Genomic DNA, 16777 nt, shown 5'->3' with positions numbered 1-16777 from the left:
TCTACCTTTAGCCCCATTAGCTTGCCCCTCACTCCCTCCTTAGTGATAACAATCCTCTCAAGGTCCTCACCTGTCATAGCCTCATTTCTATCAGTCGCTGGCATGTTATTTGTGTCTTCCACTGTGAAGACCGACCCAAAAAACCTGTTCAGTTCCTCAGCCACTTCCTCATTTCCCATTATTAAAACTCCCTTCTCATCCTCTAAAGGACCAATATTTACCTTAGCCACTCTTTTTTGTCTTATATATTTGTAAAAACTTTTACTGTCTGTTTTTATATTCTGAGCAAGTTTACCCTCATACTCTATCTTACACTTCTTTATAGCTTTTTTAGTAGCTTTCTGTTGCCCCCTAAAGATTTCCCAGTCCTCTAATCTCCCAGCAATCTTTGCCACTTTATATGCTTTTTCCTTCAATTTGATACTCTCCCTTATTTCCTTAGATATCCACGGTCGATTTTCCCTCTTTCTTCCGTCCTTCCTTTTTGTTGGTATAAACCTTTGCTGAGCACTGTGAAAAATTGCTTGGAAGGTTCTCCACTGTTCCTCAACTGTTCCACCATAAAGTCTTAGCTCCCAGTCTACCTTAGCTAGTTCTTCTCTCATCCCCTTGTAATCTCCTTTGTTTAAACACAAAACACTAGTATTTGATTTTACTTTCTCACCCTCCATCTGTATTTTAAATTCCACCATATTGTGATCGCTCCTTCCGAGAGGATCCATAACTATGAGATCATGAATCAATCCTGTCTCATTACACAGGACAAGATCTAGGACCGCTTGTTCCCTCGTAGGTTCCATTACATACTGTTCTAGGAAACTATTGCGGATACATTCTATAAACTCCTCCTCAAGGTTGCCTTGACCGACCTGGTTAAACCAATTGACATGTAGATTAAAATCCCCCATGATAACTGCTGTACCATTTCTACATGCATCAGTTATTTCTTTGTTTATTGCCTGCCCCACCATAGCGTTACTATTTGGTGGCCGATAGTCTACTCCTATCAGTGACTTTTTTGCCTTACTATTCCTGATTTCCACCCAAATGGATTCAACCTTATCCTCCATAGCACCGATGTCATTCCTTACTATTGCCCGGATGTCATCCTTAAATAACAGAGCAACACCACCTCCCTTACCATCCACTCTGTCCTTCCGAATAGTTTGATACCCTCGGATATTTAACTCCCAGTCGTGACCATCCTTTAACCATGTTTCAGTAATGGCCACTAAATCATAGTAATTTACGATGAGTTGCGCCATCAACTCATTTACTTTATTCCGAATACTACGAGCATTCAGGTAAAGTACACTTATGTTGGTTTTTTTTACCTCTGTTTTGAATCTTAACATCTCCAGTTTTATTCCTTTTGTTATTACTGGGCCTATTCACTGAGCTCCCCTCAGTCACTGTACCTTGTACTGTCGCCCTTTTAGATTTTTGACTATGTCTTCTCTGCCTTGCACTTTTCCCCTTACTTCCTTTTGCTTCTGTCCCTGTTTTACTACCTTCCAACATCCTGCATCGGTTCCCATCCCCCTGCCACATTAGTTTAAACCCTCCCCAACAGCTCTAGAAAACACCCCCCCTAGGACATCGGTTCCAGTCCTGCCCATGTGGAGACCGTCCGGTTTGTACTGGTCTCACCTCCCCCATAACCGGTCCCAATGCCCCAGGAATTTGAATCCCTCCCTCTTGCACCATCTCTCGAGCCACGCATTCATCCTATCTATCCTGACATTCCTACTCTGACTAGCTCGTGGCACTGGTAGCAATCCTGAGATTACTACCTTTGAGGTCCTACTTTTTAGTTTAACTCCTAACTCCCTGAATTCCGCTTGTAGGACCTCATCCCGTTTTTTACCTATATCGTTGGTGCCTATGTGCACCACGACAGCTGGCTGTTCACCCCCCCCTCAGAATGTCCTGCAGCCGCTCCGAGACATCCTTGACCCTTGCACCAGGGAGGCAACATACCATCCTGGAGTCTCGATTGCGTCCACAGAAAAGCCTGTCTATTCCCCTTACGATCGAGTCCCCTATCACTATAGCCCTGCCATTTTTCTTCCTGCCCTGCTGTGCAGCAGAGCCAGCCACGGTGCCATGAACCTGGCTGCTGCTGCCTTCCCCTGGTGAGCCATCTCCCTCAACAGTATCCAAAGCGGTATATCTGTTTTGCAGGGAGATGACCGCAGGGGACACCTGCACTGCCTTCCTACTCTTGCTCTTTCTTTTGGTCACCCATTTTCTCCCTCAGTAACCTTCACCTGCGGTGTGACCAACTCGCTAAACGTGCTATCCACGACCTCCTCAGCATCGCGGATGCTCCAAAGTGAGTCCATCCGCAGCTCCAGAGCCGTCAAGCGGTCTAACAAGAGCTGCAACTGAACACACTTCTTGCACGTGAAGGAGCCAGGGACAGTGGACGTGTCCCTGAGCTCCCACATCGCACACGAGGAGCATGACACGGGTCTGGGATCTCCTGCCATGTCTTAAACCCTTGGTAAACTTAAACAACTAGAATTTCAAAATAAAAATAAATAAATTAGACAATGAAAAGAAAAAGAGAGACTACTTACCAGACTACTTACCACATCTGACTCCAACTCTTGAGTCTAAACCTCTGTGAGTTGCTGCAACTTTCTGTGGATGCAGTTGCCTGGGTTCATGTTTAGTGAAATTTAATTTTTATGTAATTAATTCACTTGGTTTGTTCTTAACTAATTTAACCTGCTTATCCAATCAAGTATTAGCTATCTCGGTTCCTAGTTTTGAATTTCCAGTCTGAAGATAACACAAGCAACTATATGTGCTAAAAACAACTCCTTCTGACTATCAAATTCTGTTGCTCATTCAAATTCTCAGCTTTATAAAGAACTCTGTACGTATTCTGATGTATGGTTCTGCTCTGTGCCTCAGTTCTGTGCCTTCATCCAGCTCCTGCTACAGTGTATTTATTGCACATCATTCAATTCTTTTCCTGCACCTAAACTCTAGCAGTTAACAATCTCACAGATCATTCGGTGAACTGATGCTTTGCGCATGAGGCTGGTGACCATATCGTTTTATTAAAACAGTAAAAAATATATACAAGGCCAAACGGTACAAACACTTATTTTGTGTTGGAGAAACAGGATATCCTCCCCTTTGTACCAATGTACGAGAAGGCGGGGGGAGAAAATCTGATTATTAAAACAGTTCACAACACGTTTCTACAAAAAACAAATGGTACAAGCACTAAACTTTGTGCTGGAGAGACCAGATACTCTCGCCTCTGTACCAACAGAAGGGAAAGGAAGAGGGGGGGGGGGGGGAAAGGAGGGTGGTGGAGAGGGAGGGAGTTGGAGTGTTGGTGATGGTGGGGGTGGGGAGCCCAATAGGCCACTGCCTGAACTATCTACAGAGGCAGAAAAACAAAAGAACCTTCAATTATGATGTGCCAGATTCTGGGAGTTCCCCAGAGGGGGTGGGGGACGACATAGTGTCAGGTGATTTTAATCAGTTTTCCTCTCTGCTCACTATTTCCTCTGAAAGAGCAGCATTGTTCAATTTTAATCAGCTGTTGTGTATTTTCACTACAGGAGCACGAAAAGCGATGTTGGAGTGTGGATTTTAATCTAATGGATCCGAAACTGCTAGCTTCCGGTTCTGATGATGCTAAAGGTATGAAACATGACCGATGATATGATTTGATGAAAACTCTAAACTACAGTGTCTCCTGCACTTCGCAAAACTTTGCTTAAAGCTACTATACACGTTTGCTGCATCAAACGTCCAATCCAATAAATCTTTATGATCCAGTTACCAAAACATGAAATAAAAACAGCAAATGCTGGAAAAACTCGGCAGGTCTGACAGCACCTGCAGCGATAGAGACAGAGTTAGCGTTTTGAGTCTATATGACTTCTTCAGAGCCAAAACATGAAGCCTGTCAATTGTAAATCAGGAACTGTGTTGTACAGCAAGAATGCAGTGTGCTGATTAAACAGGGAGGAGTCTTCACAATGTAATCACGGTTACAGGGTTGATCATTCATGCTTCAGGAAAACCCTTGACCAAGGTCCCTCATGGCAGGCTGGTGCAAAAGATTAAATCACACGGGGTCAGGAATGAACCAGCTGAATGAATTCAGAACTAGCTTGGCCATAGAAGACAGAGGGCAGCAATGGAAGGGTGTTTTCCCGAATGGAGGTGTGTTAACTAGTAGTGTTCCGCATGGATAAGTACTGAGACCTCCGCTGTTTATAATATATACAAATGACTTGGAAGGAAACGTAGCTGATCTGATTAGAAAGTTTGCAGATGATGCTAAGATTTCAGGAGTTGTGGATAGTGGTGAACATTGTCGGAGAATGCAGCAGGATATAGATCGGCTGCAAAATTGGGTGGAGAAATGGCAGATGGAATTTAACCCGGACAAATGCGAGGTGATGCATTTTGGTAGATCCAATTCAGGTGGGAGCTATAAAATAAATGGCAGAACTATTAGGAGCATAGACACACAGAGAGATCTGGGTGTGCAGGACCACAAATCCTTAAAATTGGCAGCGTAGGTGGAAATGTTGGTAAAGTAAACATATGGCATGCTTGCCTTCATAGGACTGAGTATAAAAGCTCGCAAATGATGTTACAGTTATGTAGAACGCTGGTTCGGCCACATTTGGAATACTGTGTCCAATTCTGGTCACCGTATTACCAGACGGACATGGAGGCTTTGGAGAGAGTATAGAAAGGGTTTACCAGGATGTTGCCTGGTAATGAGGGTATTAGCTATGAGGAGAGATTGAATAAACTATGATTGTTCTCCCTAGACCGACGGAGGCTGAGAGGCGACCTGATAGAAGTTTATAAAATGATGAGGGGTATAGATAGGGTGAACAGTTGGAGGCTTTTTCCCAGGGCGAAAATGACAATAAAAAAAAATAAAAAAAATCTTATTGGCTTTTCTCATATTTATAAGCTGTTGTTGTGTATACACGTTAAATTTTTCTTGCCCGCGCTAATTTATTTTACAGAGAGGTTTATTTTGTCCTTCATTCAACTAACACTATGTACATTTTGTGTCTCCCCCCACCTCCGGTTGCGCAGTCCTTTGGTTCCTCATCTAGCTTTTTTCCCTGGCTTACTCTTCGTTGCTGGCCTCAAACAGTGTTTGGAACAGGCCGACAAACTGCCCTCAAGTATCCAGGAAGCCTTTCTCTGACCCTCGGATGGCGTACATAATCTTCTCCAGGTGGAGAAATTCCGAGAGATCATCAAGCCAGTCTGCAGCTTTGGTTGGTGCTGCCGATCGCCGGCCGAGCACGGTTCTCCGGTGTGCGATTAGAGAAGCGAAAGCAAGGGCGTTGGCCCCCTTCCTCATGTGTAACTCTGGCTGCTCCGATACCCCTGAAGATTGCCACTATTGGGCACCCTCACCCCCACAACTTTGGACATTGCCTCGGAGAATGCTGAACCCAGCAAGCTTGGGGCAAGCCCAAAACATGTGGGCATGGTTGGCCGGGCCCCTTTGGCACCGCTCACATTTATCCTCCACCTCCGGGAAGAACCTGCTCATTCGGGTTCTGGTCAGGTGCGCTCTGTGCACCACCTTGAGCTGCATTAGGCTCAGCCTTGCGCAGGAGGAGGTGGAGTTAGCCCTGTTCAGTGCTTCGCTCCAGAGTCCCCATCCCACCTCTGTCCCCAGTTCGTCCTCCCATTTTTGTCTTGTCTCGTTCAGTGGTGTTTGGACTCTGTCCAGTAACTGTCCGTATATTTTCCCACATAGCTGCCCCTCCTTGCTGCTTGTGCCTATTAGGTCTTCCAATAGTTTGGTTTCTGGGGCCCAGGGGTATCCTACTGTCTCTTTGCGAAGGAAGTGTTTTATTTGGAGGTGTCTCAATTCCTGTCCTTTTGCTAGTTTCCACTTCCTCGTCAGTTCGTCCAGTATCCCAGTCTGTGCCCTACGTAGAAGTCCCCGACCATCGGTGTGCCCCCCTCCCGCCTCCACCTTGAGATGGTGTCTAGCATGGCTTGGGGGAATCTGTGATTACCGCAGATGGGGGCCACCCCAGACAAACGCCATGATTAGACTGTCTACATTTTGGAAAAAGGCCTTGGGGATGAAGATCGGGATGATCTAAACAGGAAGAGGAACCTTGGCAGTATGTTCATCTCGATCGTCTGCACTCTTCCCCCCCCCCCCCCGCCAGGGAGAGTGGGAGTGATCCCCACCGTTGATGGTCATTTTATACTTCTTCCACCAACTGGTCAGGTTCCACTTGTGGATCTGTGTCCAGTCTCTGGCTATCTGGATCTCCAGGTAACGGAATCTGTTCTGGGCTGTTTTAAATTGGAGCCCCTCCAGCTCTGTCCCTCCCCCTTTTGGGTTCACTGGGGATGCCTCGCTTTTGCCCAGGTTAAGTTTGTAGCCCGAGAAGGTTCCAAACTCTTTCGCTGTAGCTGGAAGTATTTGAGCTGGTGGTGTTAATTCAGACACTTGCTTTGGGAGCATTATACAGGAGCCTCACCCAGGCAGTAAATCCTGCTCCCAGCCCAAATCGGTCCAGTACCCCGTGGAGGGCCGTAGGGGGTGTTCCTGTGCTGTACATTTCTTTGTTCTTTGAGGTAGTTCCATTCGACTCTGTCGAAGGCCTTTTCTGCATCCAGGGAGACAATCACCTCTGGTGTTCTCTCCCCGAGGGGGTCATTATTACATTCAGCAGCCGCCTGATGTTCGCTGTGAGCTGCCTACCCTTGACAAAATCCCGTTTGGTCCTTTGCAACCACCTTTGATATGCAGCCCTCCAGCCTTTTGACCAGGACCTTTGCGAGTATTTTCGCATCCACGTTCAGCAGTGAAATGGGTCTGTATGATTCACATTCCGTTAGTTCTTTATCTTTTTTGGGTGTCAGTGAGATTGTGGCTTGCGCTAGCGTGGGGGGCAGGGTGCCCCCTGCCAGTGAACATGCCCATTAGGTGTGGGCCCAGGACTGGTGTGAATTTTTTGTAGAAGTCTGCCGGGGACCCGTCGGGTCCCGGTGCCTTTCCTGCCTGCATGGAGCTGGTGCTCGCCATGATTTCCCCCAGGTCTATTGGTGCTTCCAGCTCCCCTCCGTCCGCCTTCCCCCGCCACTGGTAGTTCCAGTCTGTCTAGGAACTATTTCATTCCCGCGTCCCCGTTGGGGGGGCTCGGAGGTGTACAGTCCCCAGTAGATGGTCTCAAATACCCGATTAACCTCCTTTGGTTCTGTTAACAGTCTGCCTCTGCTATCCTTAACCTGGACTATCTCACTCGTGGCTACCTGCTTTCTCAGCTGCTGAGCTAATAGGCAGCCAGCCGTGTCTCCGTGTTGGTAGAAGGTCCCCCGTGTCAGGCGGAGTTGGTACACTGCTTTCCTGGTGGATAGCAGGTTAAAGTCCATTTGCAGCTTTATCCTCTCCGCCAGCAGCTTTACAGTCGGGGCCTCTGAGTATTTTCTGCCGACTTACAGAATGAAGTCCACTAGCTGTTGCCTTGCCACCCTCTCTTCCCTATCTCTACTTGCCTTGGAGGCTATGATCTCTCCTCTGATTTCGGCCTTCCGTGCCTCCCAAAACGTGGAGGGTGAGACCTCCCCATTTTGGTTGTTCTAACGCAATCGCCTATGGCCCGCGATTTTTTTTGGCAGAAGGCCTTGTGGGTCTGTGTCCAGCCTCCATGTGGGGCGCTTGGCCAGCCTGTCTCCAACCGCACATCCATTTAATGTGGAGGGTGGTCGGAGCTAACGATCGCAGAGTACTCCGTTCCCGTGATCCCTGGAAGCACCGATTTCCCCACTGCAAAGAAGTCAATGCGGATGTATACCTTGTGCACCTGCAAAAAGAACGAGAACTCCTATTCCCCCGAGTGCAGGAACCTCCATGGGTCCACCGCCCCCGTCTGTTCCATGAAGGCTCCTAGCTCCCTAGCTATGCCAGACTTTTTGCCCGTTCTGGGGTTTGATCGGTCGATCAGTGGGTCCAGCACGCAGTTAAAGTCCCCCCCCCCCCCCCCCCCCCCCCCCCCCCCCATAATCCGTCGGTGTGTGTTAATGTCGGGGATTTCCGCCATGGTCGTCTTTATGAATTCTGCGTCGTCCCAGTTGGGAGCATACACATTTACCAGTGCGAACGGTGCCCCTTCCAGGACACCGCTGACCATGAAGTACCTTCCCCCCTGGGTCCGTAACTGTCTTGGTTTCCACAAACCACGTCCTTTTGCTCATTAACATTGCTATCCCCCGAGCCCTCATCCTGTAACATGAATGGTACGTCTGTCCCACCCAGCCCTTCCTTACCAGCAGTCGGTCCTTCTCCCTCAGGTGTGTCTTGTTGGTAGATTATGTCTGCTTTTAGGCTTCTTAGCGGGGTAAGACTGGATCTTTTCACTGGGCCGTTGAATCGCCGTCCAAAATGGCTAGGGTCGCCGCTCACACCAAGGGGTCGGGCCCAGCGCTCCGGGGTTTCCCTTTGTCCAGGGGGCACCCAGTGTGGCTGCCACCAGTGTGTACGCCACGTGGGCGCGCCCCTGTACTCCGGGGTATCCCTGTTGTGTTTGGTTCCCTTCCTTCCTTTTTCTTTCCCCCCCCCCCCCCTTCTCCTCTTTCCCTTCCCTCTCACTGGGTCGGGGGGGGGGTTCGCGAGAGACGATTTCTGATCTGGATGGGTGTTCCCCTTTGTTTTGCTGCTCATCATGTGGTCATCACGGGTCCGTCGGGGTCTCTCTCTCTCTCTTGGTCCATGGCTCCGCTCCCGAGCGCTTACGTTTCCAGCTTCGCAGTCCTGATTGCCGCTCCTCTTCTGCCACCGCACTCTCCTGCTGTACGGGAGGGGGGTGGGATCTGTGGGGGGGAAGCGCTTTACACAGAGGGTGGTGGTGTGCTGGAATGCACTGCCAAGTGAGGTGGTTGAGGCAGATACGTTAACGACCTTAAAGAATTATCTAGATAGACACATGAACGGACGGGTTACAGAAGGATACAGGCAGTTGGTCTAGATAGGACACGTGATCAGTGCAGGCTTGGAGGGCCGAAGGGCCTGTTCCTGTGCTGTATTCTTGAATGGATCTGATTTTAGATTAAAAACCACAAAAATCAAAATGACTGAATAAATTGGTACAAAAAAATATATAGAACACATGCAATAAGTAACTGTTCCTCGTAGAAACGTGGATAATCGGAGCAGGAATAGGCCATTTAACCCCTTTAGCCTGCTCCACCATTCAACATGATCTTGGCTGAGCATCTACGTCAACACCATAACTCCAGCACCCTCTGCATACCCTTGACACATTTACAGTCTAGAAATCTATCTATTTCCTCCTTTGTTTTTTTTATAAATTTAGAGTACAAATTATTTTTTCCAATTAAGGGGCAATTTAGCATGGCCAATCCACCTAACCTGCACATCTTTTAGGTTGTGGGGGTGAAACCCATGCAGACACAGGGAGAATGTGCAAACTACACACGGACAGTGATCCAGGGCCGGGATTCGAACCCGGGTATCTATTTCCCTCTTCAGTATACTCAATGATTTGTCCTCCACATCCTTCTGTGGCAGAGAATTCCTAGGTTTACTACCCTCTTCCTGAGACTGTGACTCCTCGTTCTAGATGCTTAGCTCCCCCCCCCCCCCCCCCCCCCACACAGCAATGAGGTTGACTCTTAAATGCATTCTGAAATGGCATAGCAAACCACTCAGTTCAAAGGCAATTAGGGATGGGCAACAAATGCTGGCCCAGCCAGCGATGCCCACATCCCATGAAAGAACAAAGAAAATTACAGTCAGAAGTCTTACAACACCAGGTTAAAGTCCAACATGTTTGTTTCAAACACGAGCTTTCGGAGCACTGCTCCTTCCTCAGGTGAATCATTATTGACACCCCCACTCTTGGAAAAAGCTTGTTGCTATCCACCCTATCCATACCTCTCATAATTTTGTAGACCTCAATCAGGTCCCCCCTCAACCTCCGTCTTTCCAACGAAAACAATCCTAATCTACTCAACCCTTCTTCATAGTTAGCACCCTCCATACCAGGCAACATCCTGGTGAACCTCCTCTGCACCCTCTCCAAAGCATCCACATCCTTCTGGTAATGTGGCGACCAGAACTGCACGCAGTATTCCAAATGTGGCCTAACCAAAGTCCTATACAACTGTAACATTACCTGCCGGCTCATGTACTCAATACCCTGTCCGATGAAGGCAAGCATGCTGTATGCCTTTTTGACCACTCTATCGACCTGCGTTGCCACCTTCAGGGAACAATGGACCTGAACTCTCAGATCTCTCTGTACATCAGTTTTCCCCAGGACTCTTCCATTGATCGTATAGTCCAGCCTTGAATTGGATCTTCCAAAATGCATCACCTCGTATTTGCCTGGCTTGTACTGCCACTTCTTTGCCCAAGTCTCCAATCTATCTATATTTTGCTGTATTCTCTGACAGTCCCCCTCGCTATCTGCAACTCCACCAATCTTAGTATCATCTGCAAACTTGCTAATCAGACCACCTATACCTTCGTCCAGATCATTTATGTATATCACAAACAACAGTGGTCCGAGCACGGATCCCTGTGGAACACCACTACAGTAGTCCCCCGTTATACCGCGCTCCGCAATACCGTTAATGTTCGCGATATACCGCGGGGGGGCTTATGGACCCCAACTGTCAGTTGTGTCAATTTCAGCGGCCGGCTCACTTTGATCCGGAGAGGGAAGCTGCTCTCTCACTGAAGCAATCAGCGGCCGCTGAAATTGACACTGCCGGCTGCTCTCTCCATCCAATCAGAAACATTAAAACTTAAAAGTTGGATTGGAGGGAGAGAGCAGCGGGCAGTGTCAATTTCAGCGGCCGGCTGATTGTTTCAGTGAGAGAGCAGCTTCCCTCTCCGGATCAAAGTGAGCCGGCCGCTGAAATTGACACTGTTTTAATTAGATCCACGATGGGGGTTTTAAATTTATTTAAAAATCTATGCTAGCGCTTCCCATTGTGAGTCTACGGGGGTCTGACCTCTCCCCCCGCCCCCGTAAACTCTCAATGGGAAGCGCTAGCATAGATTTTAAAATAAATTTAAAACCCCCATCGTGGATATCCGCGGCTCGGTTGCAACGCGGGTGGCTGTCTTGGACCCCAACACCCGTGTTATATAGGGGGACTACTGTAGTCACCTTTCTCCATTTTGAGACACTCCCTTCCACCACTACTCTCTGTCTCCTGTTGCCCAGCCAATTCTTTATCCATCTAGCTGGTACACCCTGAACACCATACGACTTCACTTTTTCCATCAACCTGCCATGGGAAACTTTATGAAACGCCTTACTAAAGTCCATGTATATGACATCTACAGCCCTTCCCTCATTAATTAACTTTGTCACTTCCTCAAAGAATTCTACTAGGTTTGTAAGACTTGACCTTCCCTGCACAAAACCATGCTGCCTATCACTGATAAGTCTATTTTTTTCCAAAGGTGAATAGATCCTCAGTATCTTCTCCAACAGTTTGCCTACCACTGACGTCAAGCTCACAGGTCTATAATTCCCTGGATTATCCCTGCTACCCTTCTTAAACAAAGGGACAACATCAGCAATTCTCCAGTCCTCCGAGACCTCACCCGTGCTCAAGGATGCTGCAAAGATATCTGTTAAGGCCCCAGCTATTTCGTCCCTCGCTTCCCTCAGTAACCTGGGATAGATCCCATCCGGACCTGGGGACTTGTCCACCTTAATGTCTTTTAGAATACCCAAAACTTCCCCCTTCCTTATGCCGACTTGACCTACAATATTTAAACACCCATCCCTAACTTCAACATCTGTCATGTCACTCTCCTTGATGAATACCGATGCAAAGTCCTCATTAAGAATCTCATCCATTTCCTCTGACTCCACGCATTAATACCCTCTTTTTTTGTCTTTGAGTGGGCCAATCCTTTCTCTAGTTACCCGCTTGCTCCTTATATACGAATAAAAGGCTTTGGGATTTTCCTTAACCCTGTTAGCCAAAGATATTTCATGACCCCTTTTAGCCCTCTTTATTACACGTTTGAGATTTGTCCTACTTTCCCAATATTCCTCCAAAGCTTCATCAGTTTTAAGTCGCCTAGATCTATTGTGTGCCCTTTTCATCTTAGCTAGTCTCACAATTCCACCCGTCATCCATGGTTCCCTAATCTTGCCATTTCTATCCCTCATTTTCAAAGGGACATGTCTGTCCTGCACTCTAATCAACCTTTCCTTAAAAGACTCCCACATTTCAAATGTGGATTTACCCTTAAACAGCTGCTGCCAATCCACATTCCCTAGCTCCTGCCGAATTTTGTTATACTTGGCCTTTCCCCAATTTAGCACTCTTCCTTTCGGACCACTCTTGTCTTTGTCCATGAGTATTCTAAAACTTACGGAATTGTGATCGCTATTCCCAAAGTAATCACCGACTGAAACATCAACCACCTGGCTGGGATCATTCCCCAATACCAGGTCCAGTATGGCCCCTTCCCGAATTGGACTATTTACATACTGCTCTAAAAAACTCTCCTGGATGCTCCTTACAAACTCTGCTCCATCTACGCCTCCAACACTACACGAGTCCCATTCAATGTTGGGGAAGTTAAAATCTCCCATCACGACCACCCTATTGCTCCTACATTTTTCTATAATCTGTCTACATATTTGCACCTCTACTTCACGCTTGCTTTTGGGAGGCCTGTAGTAAAGTCCCAACAATGTTACTGCACCCTTCCTATTTCTTAGCTCTACCCATATTACCTCAGTGCTCGAATCCTCCATCGTGCCCTCCTTAATCACAGCTGTGATATCATCTCTGGCCAGTAATGCAACTCCTCCACCCCTTTTACCTCCCTCTCTATCCCTCCTGAAGCATCTATACCTTGGGATATTTAGTTGCCAATCTTGCCCTTCCCTCAACCAAGTCTCAGTAATACCAATAACATCATATTCATAGGTACTAATCCAAGCCCTAAATTCATCTGCCTTACCTGCTATACTTCTCGCATTAAAAGAAATGCACCTCAGACCACCTGTCCCTTTGCGTTCATCATCTCTTCCCTGTCGACTCTTCCCTTTAGTCACAATGAGTTTATTATCTAGTACCTTACTGGCTTTAGCTGCTGCCTCTTTACTGACCTCTAACTTCCTAATCTTGTTCCCATCCCCCTGCCACATTAGTTTAAAACCTCCCCAACAGTATTCGCAAAAACACCCCCGAGGACATGAACGAATAAAGAAAAACCCTCAATGGCAAGTATATTATTTCTTGGGAGACCAAAATTACACACACTACTCCAGGTGTGGTGTCACCAAGACCCTGTACAGCTGCAGTAAGTGATCCTTGCTCCTGTACTCAAATCCTCTCGCAATAAAGGCCAACATACCATTTACCTTCCTCACTGCTTGCTATCCCTGCATGCTTGCTTTCAGTGACTGGTGTGCAAGGAGACTTGGGTCCTATTGTACATCAACATTCTCCAATCATCACCATTTAAATTTTGCTCTTACATTGTTATTCTCCTTTTTTAAACAGTGGGTTTTCATTTGCCGTTCTCTAATCTGATGGGACTGTTCCAGAATCGGCCTGTAAAATTTGTCTTCACAATTCTTTTCATGCCAGAGAATCCGCAGAATCCCTGCAATGCAGAAAGAAGCGATTAGGCCCATGGAGTCTGCAGCAACCCCGTGAAAAAGCACTCTCCCTCGGCCCACTCCCTCACTCTATCCCCATAACCCGGCACGTTGATCATGGCCAATCCACCTAATCTGCACACCTTTGGACTGATAGAAGCTTTTACAGTCCGCTTTTATGTTCCTTGCAAGTTTACTCTCATACTCTATTTTAACCTTGTTGATCAATCTGTCTGTCCTCCTTTGCTGAATTCTGAACTGCTCCCACTCATCGGGCTTGCTATTTTTTCTAGCAGATTTATGTCTCCTCTTTGATCTAATACTATTTTCTTTTGTTAGGGCTGCATTTCCTGTTGCATTTTTGCACCAGAAAGGAAAGTATAAATATTGCAATGCATGTGTTTAAATCTTAAATATTAGCAATTGCTTATGCACTGTCATGCCTTTTAATGAAGTTCCCCAATCTGTTGCAACTAACTCACTCCTCATACATTTGTAGTTTCCTTTGCTTAGATTTCGGACCCTAGTTTTGAATTGGATTATGTCACTTTCCATCCCAATGACGCATTCTATCTAGTTGTTGTAAGGGGCACAGATAGCTGTTTCTGTGGCCACAGTCAAGAATTCAGCATGGTATGTGCTGGGTCAAGGATGTCTTGGAGCGGTTACAGTGCATTCTGGAGGGGGAGGGTGAACAGCCAGTGGTCGTAGTACACATTGGTACAAACAACGTGGGTTCAAAAAAAGGTCCAGTGCTCGCTTCAGCAGCGCATATATTAACATTGGGACAATGCAGAGAAGACTAGCATGGCCCTCACAAGGATGACACGAAAATCCGTCAATCATTCCATATTTTAAAAGGGACAGCAAGGTGGCACAGTGGTTAGCACTGCTGTCTCACGGCGCTGAGGTTCGATCCCGGCTCTGGATCACTGTCCATGTGGAGTTTGAACATTCTCCCCGTGTCTGCGTGGGTTTCGCCCCCACAACCCAAAAATGTGCAGGGTAGGTGGATTGGCCACACTAAATTGCCCCTTAATTGGTAAAAAATGAATTGGGTACTCTAAATTTATAATAAAAAAGGTTCTAAAAGCAGAATATAAAGAGTTAGGAAGAAAGTTGAGAAGTCGGATCTCTAAGGTAGTGATTTTAGGATTACTACCATTGCCACTTGCTGGAGTAGAAATAGGATATATCAGCTGAAGAGATGGTGTGGTGGGGGGGGAGGTTTCAGATTAATGGGGCATTGGGATCCGTTCTGGGGAGGTGGGGCCATTACAAACTGGATGGGTTATAACTGGGTAGAACAGGGACTGATGTCCTCAGAAGTATTTGCAAGAGTGGTTGTGGAGGGTTTAAATTAAAATGGCAGGAGAATAGGAACCTGTGCAAGGAGTCAGAGGAGGAGGAATGAAGGGCAAAACCAAAAGGCAGAAAGGGGCATCAGAAAGGTGATAGTCAGAGAAAGCAAGGGCCAGATTCAAACAGGACCACAATGAAAAATAGTGGGAATGTGACAAGTAATGTTAAAAAGATAAACCTTAAGGCTTTGGCCTTAACGTGCAGAGAATTCGCAATAAAGTGGATGAAGTAATCATGTATATAGATGTAAATGGCTATGATAGTTGGGATTATGGAAAAATGGTTGCAGGGAGACCAGGGATAGGAACTGAACATTCAGGGGTATTCAATATTTAGGAAGGACAGACAAAAAGGAAAAGGCGTGGATTGCATTGCTGATGAAAGAAGATATTAATGCAACAGAGAGGAAAGATATTAGCTCCAACAATGTGGAATCTGTATGGTAGAACTGTGAAACACCAAGGAGCAAAGAATCTTTGTACGGTTGTATATGACCTCCAAATTGTAGTGATGATGTTGGAATGGCACTGAACAGAAAATTAGCGATGCATGTGATAAAGGAACATGTGTAATTATGGGTGTCTTCAATCTGCATCTAGATTGGGCAAATGAAATTAGTCTCAATACCGTAGTATACGGGATAATTTTCTGGACTAATATGTTAGTATCCTGACAGTGCAGAGGTAGGATATTCAGCCCATCGTGTTTGCACCAACCCTCCAAATGAGTACTCCACCTTTGTTGCCACCTCCCGCCTCCGTCATGCCCTATCCCTGCAACCCATAACCGAACCTGCACATTCCTGGACATTAAGGGGCAGTTTATCATGGCCAATCCACCTACCCAGTACGTCTTTGTACTGTGGAGGAAACCGGAGCACCCGGAGGAAACCCATGCAGGCACGGGGAGAACGTGCAAACTCCACACAGGCAGTTGAGGGACCAACTTGCGAATATGTCATCCTAGACTGGATAGTGTGTAATGAGAAAGGAATCATTGGCAATCTAGTTGCACAGGACCCCTTGGGGATGAGCGACCATAATACGTTAGAATGTTTCATCAAGATGGAGAGTGAAGTAGCTGATTCTGAGACAAGGGTCCTGAATCTAAATCAAGGGAACTACGATGATATAAGGCGCGAGTTGGCTAGAGTGGATTGGAAAACAAAGAACAGTACAGCACAGGAACAGGCCCTTCAGCCTTCCAAGCCTGCGCCAAGCATTATGCCTGCCTAAACTAAAACCTTCTGCACTTCCAGGGTTCCTATCCCTCTATTCCTATCATATTCACATATTTGTCAAGATGCCTCTTAAACGTCGCTATCATACTTGCTTCCAGCACCTTCCCTGGCGGCGAGTTCCAGGCACTCACCACCTTCTTTGTTTAAAAAAAAACTTGCCTCGCACATCTCCTCTAAATTTTACCCCTCGCACCTTAAACCTATGTCCCCCAGTAATTGACGTTTCAACCCTGGGAAAAAGCTTCTGACTATCTAGTTTATCCATGCCACTCACAATTTTGTAAACTTCTATCAGATTGCCGCTCAAACTCCGTTGTTCCAGTGAAAACAATCCAAATTTATCCAACCTCTCCTCGTGGCTAATGCCCTCCAGAGCTGGCAATATCCTGGTTAATCTCTTCTGTACTCTCTCCAAAGCCTTCACATCCTTTTGGCAGTGTGGCGACCAGAATTGTATGCAATATTCCAAGTGTGACCTAACTAGGTTCTGTACAATTGCAGCATGACTAGCTAACTTTTTAACTCAGTGCCCCGACCA

At 46.7% G+C, this 16777-nt stretch overlaps 1 protein-coding gene and 1 non-coding gene across 5 annotated transcripts in view; both read left to right on the top strand.

The window, feature by feature from the left end:
- The window catches only part of cop1 (COP1 E3 ubiquitin ligase), a 171441-nt gene that overhangs the window by 119482 nt on the left and 35182 nt on the right, over positions 1 to 16777 (top strand). For all 4 annotated transcript variants that reach the window (XM_038795194.1, XM_038795193.1, XM_038795192.1 and 1 more), the window contains one exon: positions 3585 to 3666. In XM_038795194.1, coding sequence (XP_038651122.1) covers positions 3585 to 3666 — 82 coding nt within the window. The remainder of the gene's footprint in view (positions 1 to 3584; positions 3667 to 16777) is intronic.
- On the top strand, positions 14390 to 14494 carry LOC119965534. The gene has a single exon (XR_005460543.1). It is a non-coding gene; the product is annotated as a U6 spliceosomal RNA (small nuclear RNA).

Source organism: Scyliorhinus canicula, chromosome 4 (assembly GCF_902713615.1).
Source record: "Scyliorhinus canicula chromosome 4, sScyCan1.1, whole genome shotgun sequence".
NCBI lineage: Eukaryota > Metazoa > Chordata > Chondrichthyes > Carcharhiniformes > Scyliorhinidae > Scyliorhinus > Scyliorhinus canicula.
Note: the sequence above shows the minus strand (reverse complement) of the source record. Positions and strands in the feature narration are given on the sequence as shown.